Source organism: Conger conger, chromosome 6 (assembly GCF_963514075.1).
Source record: "Conger conger chromosome 6, fConCon1.1, whole genome shotgun sequence".
NCBI lineage: Eukaryota > Metazoa > Chordata > Actinopteri > Anguilliformes > Congridae > Conger > Conger conger.
The window spans coordinates 16,117,452-16,129,862 of record NC_083765.1 but is presented as its reverse complement, the minus strand read 5'-3'; the positions used below and the strand labels follow the sequence as shown (position 1 = coordinate 16,129,862).

General features: G+C 39.8%; 1 protein-coding gene across 1 annotated transcript in view; it reads right to left on the bottom strand.

Annotated features, from left to right (window-relative positions):
* The window catches only part of LOC133131020 (transmembrane protein 266-like), a 31,900-nt gene extending 23,513 nt beyond the window's left edge, over positions 1–8,387 (bottom strand). The window contains exons 1-2 of the mRNA XM_061246097.1: positions 7,710–8,387; positions 6,122–6,216 (exon numbers count right to left, since the gene is read on the bottom strand). Of these exons, the coding sequence (XP_061102081.1) occupies positions 6,122–6,135 (14 nt within the window). The 5' untranslated portion in view covers positions 6,136–6,216; positions 7,710–8,387. The remainder of the gene's footprint in view (positions 1–6,121; positions 6,217–7,709) is intronic.
* Between the last annotated feature and the right edge of the window lie 4,024 nt (positions 8,388–12,411).

The following is a 12,411-nucleotide window of genomic DNA, read 5'->3' as shown; positions in this document are numbered from 1 at the left end:
CAGACATTTCCACTGCCATGTGGCTTTATTATGTAAATATTTATGAAGAGGCATGCATGTCCAAGGGCAGAACGTCCGTTGCCATGGTTTTGTGGCTGTCATTGGTCATGACCATTCATGAATACTGATAATGAGTGCACACATTTGAACATTTCAGCTTCGACTGTGGATATGAAACACTCAATACAAACAATAAGCAGCTGACTGTCTGCGCTGAGTGAGGAATCCTTGGTGAAACCAACACACAACAGTATCTGAAGAATCAGAGAGAGAAAAAAAACTGTTCAAGAGAATGAGAACAAAAGCAAACATTGGTAGTATGCCTGAAACTTAGTTTAAGCTTGTGAAGGTATAAGGGTTATAAACCGAACATAATCTATGGAGAATACAAAACCTCCCTTGTGGGTTTCTCTGGCACCAGACTTCAATTTGGCTCTGCTTGCTCAAATGTTACCAGAACCTTCATTTCAAAGGCAAACTGTGACTGAGGAAATGTAAGTTTGATGGTAAAAAAAAATGGTAACATTTTACAATAAAGGTACATTAATTAACATTAGTTAATGCAGTAATCAGCATTAATTAGCTGTGAACTAAGTTAGCTCTAGACTAAATGTTTCTGGAGGAACTTTTAGGGGTTCCTCAATTTACCACACCAGCAGAAGCACTGGAGGTGCCATTTTTTCAATTTTTTAAGGTTCTCTGAGAAACCATTTGGAATTATATTATTATTATTATTATTATTATTATTATTATTATTATACAAATACTACTTCTACTAATACTACTACTACTAATAATAATAATAATAATAATAATACATTCATAATAACAACAACAATACTAGATCACATACAAAATAATGTATTATTTAGAATATATGTACGTAACAGTAAATTCAATGTTTAGAATACATCTCAGAAATCGACACATCCAAATAACAACTTATTTTAAGAAGACCAAGGGGCAGCATTCAGACCAAAGGCACTGAGACCAAGGGGCAGCATTCAGACCAAAGGCACTGAGACCAAGGGGCAGCATTCAGACCAAAGGCAGTGACACCAAGGGGCAGCATTCAGACCAAAGGCAGTGACACCAAGGGGCAGCATTCAGACCAAAGGCACTGACACCAAGGGGCAGCATTCAGACCAAAGGGCAGCTTTGCATTGAGAGCCATACGTCACCATGTCACATTACCAAATCATAGCAATACATTTTAATGAAGCAAAGAGAAAGGTTATCACAGGGCAGAACTGGCTTAGGGCAGTCTGCCGACCAAACAGAAGGTCACACCACTCGGCACAATTCTGCAGAAGGATGAGCTAGTAAACAGGATGACCACAAAACTGTATGAGCCTGCTTGAGAGCCTGAAACCACAGCCAAACACTGACTGTGGGAATGTACTCCCACATAAGCCTCTAGGCGAAAGCAGGAAGAAACACAGGTTGTTCATTTCGAATGGCCCGCATAATCATAAAAAGATTGCGCCTTTTGGACTCTAAAAATAATCTTGTAACACCGTCATTTCTGTTGCACGCCAAATAAAAAGAAGTGCATCTACCGCCATTACACAAGACACAAATGCAAAACAAATAAAATGCAGTTGATATTGTACAATTGATAATGTAGTTCTGGTTCCCACACATTTTTACGACCACAGTTTTGGGGGGAAAATCCATTGAAATACTATCATATACTATAATATTTAACAGCTTTTAACAAAATATTTTAAAATGACAATGTCTATCTCTATATAATCATATGATAAAATCAATAGCAATTCCTGAACATTGCCATGAAAGATACCCAGGCTTGCCAATTATTGTCTGATATCACCCCGTTTACTCCACACTGCGATGCAGATATTGTGCACTCACAATGGGGTTGTAGGTTCAGATTTCAGGTGGGACACAGCTGTTGCAATGTATAATTGTGTACCGAAGCAAATTAGGTTAAATATACTGTTTATTTGAGTGTAGGGGGCATCTGTTCAATGAAAATATATTATGTCAAAGCAATTATCCTCCAGACATTTCCATTCGCCTGCTGATTTTAGCTGAAACTGAACTCCGACCTAGCAATTCAACCTGTTGATTACTGAGCCTGAATAAATTGCTGACTTTAAGCTGAATTGGCCCAGTGGCTGCTAACTAATCCTCAGTTTAAAATATACAGTAACTGAAACTCAACAGGAGAAAATTCACGTGGAGTAAAGACATGCATCACCATCTATTTGCGTGAACAAAGGCAACTGGGGGTTGAAAGCAGAATTGGTTAACCTCTCAGCAATGTCAATCTGTCAGTTAACATTTGACAAGCTCATTTTCAGAAATGTAAAGAAGTACACATATTGAGAGATGCCAGGAAAACATTACTTTTACATTAACTTTTATTATAACCTTAACTTTCTTCCATTGAAAACAGTGTAAATTTGACTGTTTCAAATCTGATCTGGTTTGAATGCAGTATATGAGAAGAATATGGGATGAGAAGGACACAACAGAAGACAATCAAATAATTTGCTCAAAATGAAATTAAATAAAATGAAAATGATTACTGAGCCAAGATAAAAACAATATAGCATGTAACGTTCACATAAGAGCATTGAATGTGGATCAATCTAACAGACTAGTGAGGCACGGCACAAATTAAATTCCCTAGAATACCTGACTCCACTGTCAGAAAAAATGGTTCCAAAAGGAATCCTGTGATTCTATAGAAGACCGAATCTAGTTTAAGAGTTCTTTGTTGGGCAAAATTGATCTTTGTCTGGAAGTATTCGCACTTCTCACCTATGGTAGAGGATTCCATAAATAGGTTCATGACACACTGCTGTTCAAACACATCACAGAGCACTCTGCAGCATGAGGCGAGCTTTACTGGATCTACATAAATAAGGCTTATCACATGTCCGATCAGTAGATACAAACCTTACCTAATATTGATTTGCTCCAACCGATTCCTCTCGTTGGCAGAACCATGTGAGTAGTGAACATCTTAAACAGAGCAACCCTAGTTACAGAAACCTCGCAACCCCAGAGAAAAACATTGCGGTAATGATGGTCACTCTCACACCACAGGTTACTGTGCAGAGCATTAAAACAGCCAGCCATCAGGACCTACTAACCTGCCAACAGCCAACACTGTGCATTACTGCACCCTGGAACAAGCCCTACCTCACACGTCAAAGATTCATTTGATTGTACAGGTGGGGGAATGAGATGAGATGGCCAATCATTACAGAAAACTGTTGCTTAATGAGCGGGGTTGGGTTAAAGGAGCCCACATTTCACCATACAGTAACAGAAGCCAGTAGAGGAATGTACTAATCGTAATACACTTTACTGATAAAATATTACACCATGATTCATGTCAACCCTGACTGCACATTTAACCTTGTGTAAAATATTAAGCGAGGATGTTTCAGCCATGGCCTAAAACGCAGCCCATTTCATTTAGTCAGGATACAAGCTCCTATAAATCATGTATATAAATTAGTGAGCTGTCCTGAAGGTATTCTGCAAACTGGAATATTCATTTGCTGGGTGTGGCTTACTGTACTTAGCAATACCTTAACTGTGATATAAGTGCTATGAATAACATACATAGAGATGAGGTTAGTAATGGAATTCTGATATGTGCTCTCGATAAATCCAAAATAACAGTTGAACAGAAGGCAGAATAAATGGCAATGGTTTCAGCCTATTCTGGTAATAATCATCACCATTACATAATTCACTAAGACTATACAAGTATGTGTAAGGATACTTTTTTATCACAGCGGATTCTAGAGCTAAAATATGGTAACAGACTATTACATACTGTAAATATGCAACACATTGTAATTAACAATAGAGAACTGGAAATATTTCTGTCAGTAGTGCATTTGAAGCCAATGCCCATATACATTTTAAAAAATACATACTGGAGCACAACTCACAGTTAAATACACTATCTGACACAATACATTTCTGTTTTGTCTTAAAAATAGTGAAGAACTAGAATAGTAGAACAAAAATCAGAAAGTTCCCCAGAAAACCTTCAGTTTTACAACAGGTTATGTGAAAATCGAAAAAGATAGTATCTGACATCAAAATTAAATTTAACCAAGTGCAGGGCTTTCTCTGTGTCGGTGAACCCAGCCAAAAACATCCTAATTCTGTACCAAGAGCAGAGCCGGCGCCAGAGCAGATCTACTAGAGGGGCATTGGGTCATCGGCGGGGGGGCACTGCCGTTTGAGAAATATTTTAACGCAGTGGCGACAAAATAGTCCAACACAGCAGAAATGTCATCAAAATATAAAAAACGAAAAACGTTTTTCTTTATTAATATAAATTATTTCATTAGCGAATTTCGGTTTGGTTTTTTTGTTGTTGTTAATTTCCATACACGTCACTTCGAGGCTTTGTGGTAGCCATATGCACAGTTTATGCATTCACACACACAGGCGATAATAGAAGGTAGAATGGTGGGGTAAAGTTAAGCCCTCTCGACTCCACCTGGGACGGAGAATCACTCAGATGACACACAACGGAGGGCTGTCGTGGAGGCTAAACGCAAATAAATGCAGTTTACCCACCTCTGACATGTCAGAAATAGAGTTTATCCACCTCTCAACAGTATGCACCTCCAGAAAACCATTTAGTAAGCCTACCACAGGTTATAAACATTGGACAGCAACCTGTTGGATTCTGTTGTGAAACCATTTATCGACAAATGATCGCCCCTTACCATTGTAAACAGTTGTAGGATACTGTTTTAACACAATTTGGACAGGCCTGCCAGTCCCGAGCTCATCAACCGCTCTCCGCTGACTAGGAGGGCTTGTAGATCGTTGCTCTATATGGCTGCGCTGGTTAAGTCCGTTCGCGGTTGTCCGCAGCTAGCATTAGCAGAAGGGCCAGGTCGGCTCTCAGAGACCGTGGCTGTACTCGTGGTGGTGGCCGGAGTGTCAGAGTCTGCTGATGGAAGAGGCTGGGGAGGAGGAGGTCTAAGCCATTTTCGTAAATCCATGTTTTGTCGATAATTAGGCTAACTGTCTATTTAGACGGACAACTGTTATTCTTTTCGATTCCAACCAACAACTTGTAATGGATTCTGCGCGCTGCAGCGCAACGTTAAAAGTAATCAAATGTAACAAGTTCACTCAGCGACCAATGATCATTGACCAAGACCGAGTAACCTGCTATGCACACCCAAAATTATGCGTTTTCCCCGTTAATTTCATTTTATTTCATTTAAGTTACAGTTTGCACATTTAATATTAAAAGAATAACTAAAAGGGATTTTTTTTGGCCACGCCATGGCCTGTGGTAGGAGGGGCATCAATGCTCGCTAGGGGGGGCACGGCCCTCGAATGCCCTACGGACCCGACACTGACCAAGAGGCTCTTTAGAGTCATAAACAAAAGCATGTTCCATACTGTATGTCTTTTCTACAGACCTCTGTAGAATACAGCTGGGAACTCACTCAAGCAAATAACATGTTTAGGTGGTTTGCTTGGTCCTTTAAAACCAAGGAGAATTGCAATGAAGTCAGATTCTTACATCAGAAACGCCCCCACGCACCTCACCATTACCATAAATGTCACTGTCATCAGAATGTCATCAGACCTGGTATGGTCTCTAGGGACTGTACCAATTACATTTAGTAATGAGAATATAACAGGAGGAATTCAATAATGTGGCTAAGGATATGACAGCCTAAAATATCCTCATCTGAAGCACACTGACATCCATATGTGTGGTTATGCTATGTTTCCAACATGTTTTTATATAATTTTGTTTCCCGTTTTAAAAGTGAACACACTGTCTTCTGTTTCAAATTCACATTTTGGATATTTGTGGCGTACAGTTTACATTGTCAATTTTGATATTACAAACAGGCAATTAGCTTATAAAGCCATATTTGTCCTGGTAGCAACCTTGCTACTGCCCCATCTCTGTTTGTTTGTATAGAACGGTTCTTTCCTTCATCAATCACTCAATCTCGTTTAGACCTAGCTGGGTGAAAACATGGTGATGCATGTGAAATGTGTAAGTGTGGGTGTGCTGACTGAGTACTCAGAGAGGCCCCAGCGCAACAGAGCTGCTTTCAGCGGGGCTAAGCAGAGCAGTACTTACTGAGGGTCGGCCATGCTGAGGAGTCAGGACTATGGCTGGGGTTCCACGGGATGTCACCCAAATTTAACACCTGAGGCCACCACGAAGAAGAGTCTCTTCATGCACGTACATAATGAACAGAAGTGGGAGAAAACAGGAATATCAATCTTCACTTTTGAAGGGTTCTTTTTCCTCCTGTGATAGATTACAGTGTTATTTATGAGAGCATTTTGGTGCCTTATCATAATAAGTATGGTAGGGGTGACCTTCATGTTTGTGTCTACACAGGTTTGAAGGTGGAATGGTTGTGTGAAATATTCCACATCAAATGATTCAGTATGCCTGGCATATCAGAAATTTGACCAAGATGAACAAAGATGATATCACACTTTATATAGCACCAAAAACATTCACTACAAACATCTGTGTATTTCAGTGAGCTAACAGAAATACTCCAATAGCATTAAACTAGATAAATACTGTAGACAGATAGATACGCATATTTCATATCACGGTTCTGATCTCTGTACGGCTTCAGCTAAAAAGGAATATCATCACTAGCTAGGTCAGGGGGTGCGCTTATTGGGTGATTAAACTTGGAATAGCGGGGGCAGATGAGAGGATCGAGAAGAAACCAATTGCTTAAGATTTTGTCTGCGGTGAATTCGTGGTCAGGAGGGATTCATTTAACTTTATAAACGTCGACTATGCAAAACTGAAAGTAGACGTGGCAATATTTAAAATGTAATCTGTTATATGACTTATTTCTGGAGCAAGTTGCGACTAACTCCATTGCAGAGCGTTCCTCCAATGTGTAGAAGATTCACTGAATTCCACTTGAAATTGCAATTCAACTAATTACGTTTCATTTAAAATGTTTTGTTTTTTATTATACTTTGAGAAAAGTGGACGTTTAAAGTTGTAATATAGACAAGGGGACGTTGATATTATTCTTAACATACTTGTTACTGACATCAGACGTGGTGAGAATATAAAGTCTATCCTACATTCCTTTCTTGCCGGGCTTTGGACAACGCTCACAACAATTACCTTAACGAGAAAGGGTACCCTACCCGTCCTGTGATAAATCACGCTCAATGTGCCTTCCCCGTTCACAGACTCACACACCCCTACACACCAATACCGTAATACTTTTCCCCTAAACTATGTCAATAAAACAGCATTTTCTCACACAATGTATCTCTCTGTCTCCAACGTGAACATGGACCTATATTTCCCAAATATGGGTTTATCACACCAACTTTTCTGATACCTTGTTCACATCCACCCTTAAGTAAATCTGTACCATGCTTTTCGTTTACAAGGCCGCGAACTCCTTTCGCTAACAGCGCGCGTTGTGATTCGAGGCAATACATTATTACAAAATAAATATCAGTCTTTCTTGCAATTAATTAACAATATACATGGAAATAATCAATGAAACCGCTAATAACATTCCAAGTTTTGGTCTTTAGAAGATCATCTATAAGACGAAAAATGCAGATGAAGAGGTAACTAATGTGGGGGAGGGGGTTCACACCGGTGCGGGCGAAGCGGATCCCCATTAAACTCACAATAATCAATTATTAATTTTGACCAGAAAACCTACCTTAATTGATTTACATTGTTGACAGTCTATCCGTGCCTCGTGGGCCCCCGTGGTGGTGAAAGCAATATCTCCCTTTCCGTTGATCAGTGTGAGTTGAGCTCTGGGTTTGCAGTGTGTAGGCTGCTATCCTTAGCAGTTGTGCGTTGGACAGACACCCCTGCCGCTTCTCAGAATACAGGGCATAACAGAAAGGCTGAATCCGAAATACAAGCATCATCATTCAGCAAGATGTTATTATGAGTCCCCGTCTAAACAAGTAACTACGAAGCTGCATCTCTGAATCTGGAAGAGGACATTTTGCCTTCTGCTCCTGGTTTCCGAGGGTTTCCCCACTATCGCTGCAGGGACTCCTCGCGCCGCACATATGTTCCAGAGCGTGGAGCTGTCCAGGGTCTGAACATGTGATTAACCTCGGAATTCGTGAAGCGTCGTGACACGCTTTGAAAAACGAAATGGTTGTCTCGTTCGAACAAACGACATCGAAAACACAGAGCTTTTCATTGCGAGGACTTGAAGCAGCGACATGGCCAGAATATTGCCAATTGTTAGAATCCCGTTACACAAATGATCGCACTTCGGATAATAAACTCGACCTGCGGTTTTTAATCTGGCAAGTGAAAATAAAGGCAGCCTTATTCACCATATTTGTGATATTTTCTCTCGGGTTGCATCTCTCTGTGTATCCTTTTTGCTTGAATGTTTTCCGAAATTATGATACTATGGCAATATAGGCTATCACATCTTTATAGCAATTGGCTTAACCGTTTGTCAGTCAACAGAATAAGCCACTCGATGGTTAAAGCGCACATCACAGTGTATTTGCAACCTCTATAATTAAGAAAGCACGTCCGTGGTCTGCTGAAGAGGCTATCTTTTCTCCGAGTGTAAGCGGTCCTTGGTTTTTCTCTATGAAGGAAACAAGCACTCTGTCTTGGTAGGGTGCAATGGCTATTTAGCCTACGCATGAATATTATTCGAGTGTTAGACTAAGCCATGACCGCGCATAGCAAATTAAAATAATATATTAATAAGACATGCCATTTTATAATTCCTCCTTTCTGACATTTTCATAAGATGAATGGCGTTCAAGTATGATTCAGAGACTCCGTAGGCATCAAGCTTAGAATAAGTATCCTGCATGTATGTCCTTAAAATACATTTTATTTAAAATATAATAGGCCTAGATTACGTAGAGAAAATGCCCTTCTAAAATCTATTGTTTCCTTCTTCCCCTTATTGAAATGCATAGACTAGCCTATGTGATGTTTATTTAATTGTGACATAACTCAATATCAAAATGTAACAGTAATCAATATTTTGTGTACATTTAATTACATGGTAATATATTTGCGTCAGAGATTAGTTGCAGATGCTGAGGCTACACGGATTGTGCATGAACATTTGCTAAATGCATATTTATTTTGTTATATAACGGGACAGCATCATGTTGTGCTTACATGAAGAACTACATCTCATACAATGTTTTATTACCCTTCAGATGCAAACAATGAGGAACTTCAGAGTCCACAGGGACAATGGATTATGTGGAAGCAGTAGTTTTCTGTTTTATGTAACCTAGAAAACTACAACCTAGAGAAAGATCATTTCCACATGGAAATATTGTCCTTTTGATGGTAGAAATGGTGGTAGGGTAATTGGCTTGTCTCCATAGATGAACCCCTTTCAATTATTTATGGAACCCTCTATATGTGTGATGTGTGAAGGCTCCCAGACAAAGAACCATTTTGCCTGTCAAAAAACTTCCTTGAACTAAATAGAATTATTCTATGGAATCACAATTCCTTTTGGAACCATTTTGTCTGAGAGCATAGAATGGAAAAAGAAACAGGTCTTAACACACATGAGACACACCTGATAACCATACCTCAATGAGAAGCCAAGACAGGATCTAAACAAAAGTGTGAACATCATTATAGAAACAACAATGAAACGGCAAATTATCAATGTTCTGTCAAGCAGATGCTTTCTAAACCTAATTGAGTTTCCCAAACATAAGACAAGTTAGCATCAAATAGCCACATTCTAAAAACAATCCCAATCTCTCTAGGCTATATCCTTTACTAAATTCTTCAGAGTAATTAATTAATGTTTTTATTTAGCATCGAAGCAAGTGGAATGACAGACACCTCTTTTTTATTGGCGTCACCATCATGAAAGCAATCACCGGGAGGCTCTGAGCCTGTGGATTAGCAGAGCCACTCTGCTTTGGAACGCATGAGATGCATCGTAATGACAGCAATCTCATTTAGACATGCAAATGAGTCAAACTGAATAAACACACTTTCCACAATACATTTATGGGCGTATTATGAACGCCTACGAAAGTGCAGGACAGCTTAACTGTCATCACAAGAAACAGTTTGTGGAATAAAGGTTGATTAATATAGGGCTAGTGTTCACAAGCAAAATGAATCATAATGGGTTAGAAAAAAGTAGGCACTAGTACTCATTACGTTAATGGCATTTGGCAGACGCTCTTATCCAGAGCGACGTACAACAAAGTGCATACCCATAACCAGGGATAAGTGTGCTGAAAGACCCTAGAGGGAAGTACAAACAAATAAACAAGCAAACAAACAAACAAAGCAAAAGTGACCAAACTTAACTAGCCAAACACTGCTTACCAAACTAAAAATACCGATACACAAAAAAGTAAATCACAGAAAGACAACAATTAAGGTTCACAGGGAGGTAGGGAGGGACGGGGAAGAGGCTGCTGCTTGAAGAGGTGCGTCTTCAGTTTGCGCTTGAAGGTGGGAAGAGATTCTACAGTTCTGACCTCAATGGGGAGTTCATTCCACCACTGCGGAGCCAGAACAGACAGTAGTCATGAGCGTGAGCTGGAAGTTCGGAGAGGGGGAGGTGCCAAGCGGCCTGTGGAAGCTGAACGAAGAGGTCTGGCAGGGGTGTAGGGTCTGATGATTTTTTATAGGTAAGCTGGGGAAGACCCCTTAACTGCTTGGAAGGCTAGAACCAAAGTTTTGAATTTGATACTCGATCAGGTGCCTGTGGTATGCCTGCATTGGCGGCACAATATTAGTGCATAAATAGTCCTTCTCAGTCCTCTAGCCTATGTGGAAGTAAAATTCCCACAATGCTTTCCATAACTGTGTCATGGTTTTCACTGTCTACTTCTGGAAATTCCAGTATTTACCGCTCTAGACCTCTAGAGGGCTTGCCGGCTTAGTTCAGCAGGAGAAATTACCTCCTGCATGTCGAACGCGGGTGTAATCATGGCCGATTGCAGTCAGCTGCTTGGAGAACTATTTAAGTCTCTTCCTGGCACTGCTCTGAGCTTTTGTGTTTCAGTTTGACAGGTGCACAGAGCCGGTATAGAGGTATTGAGGTAGACAGCTAGAGAGTTGTTCGAAGACTGCTAGTAGTCTTCAAAAGCATTCAGTTATAAATTAGAAATAGAGAAATGTAGGGACCTATTTTGTTTTCCTTTGGGTTGGTTAGTTCCTGAGAACCTTCCCTATTTTTGTTTCTTGGTTCCGCTTCTGTTTTGAGGAGCGAGTGGCAGAGTTTGGCACTTAAGGTTTAGCCCATTTTTCCTGACCATTATAGCTCAGGTCAGATTTGCGGTTGGCATATTGCCGGGGAGTTTGGTTCCCTTTTTACGTTCTGTTCTCACAAAACTCATCCACTTCTTTAGAGATTTCGTGCTAGTTTGCACTTTCACGGTTTTGTTTCAGTGGGTAGTTCGGCAGGGAGTCTCTCCCGTTTTCTGTTATATTCCTCGCCTATATTAGTGGTTATCCAACTTATCGTTGGTAACTTTGTGATCCCTTCCCGGTTGCTCTTGGTCTCCTGCCCCTGCTCCCTTACAAACTGTGGTAACTTTTCTATCTCCCACAATGCATTCATTGTCACACTCTGTGATTCCCCGTTCTAGCGTCTCCTGTTTTCTACCTGTTGTGTTCATGTCTCTTGTCCTAGTTCACTTTCTGTAGTTCTGTCATTTGCCTGTTGCTCGTTGCTCATTTCCCTGCTCCTGTTTGTCATTTCAGTTAAATCGTCTGTGTATTTATACCCTTCTGTTTTCCTTGTTTACTTTGCCAGATTGGAATGAGTTCTGACCGTTCTTTTCAGCATTTCTCTGCCTGTGTACCCTGATTTGTGTTCTTTGAATTACCCTTCTGTTGTGCATTTTATTACCTCTTACCAGACAAAATAATTATATTAATTAAAACAGACCAATGTATTTGACCAGTGTGATCATTCATTCCTCTCAAATATGGTAAAAAATAAAATAAAAAAAATATATAAAATACATAGCACCTGCATATGCTTGTCCAATGAAAGGACAAATCTTGAATCATGGCCATATTATTTTATGGGCTTACATTATCTTTTTATTCACTTAGCTGACACACTTATCCGGGCCCAAGTTTACTCCCTTAAACTTACAGTAATTAAAGCTGAGTGCCTTGCTTTGATGTAAAATAAAAACTTGTCTGGAGTTCAGTACCCAAAAATTACAAAAAAAAAAAATCTTAATAATATGTTTGGTAAACGCACTTTCCCAAGGGTGAATTCAGCAGACACATTTTTCCAGAACTTACAAGCCCATTCAGCACAGCTAAATATGTTAAATCTAAGTATGTACTTCAGCTAAGCATACAATCTCACCTAGAAATTGAACCTACAACCTTCTAGTTGCAAGCCTAGTTCCTTATTT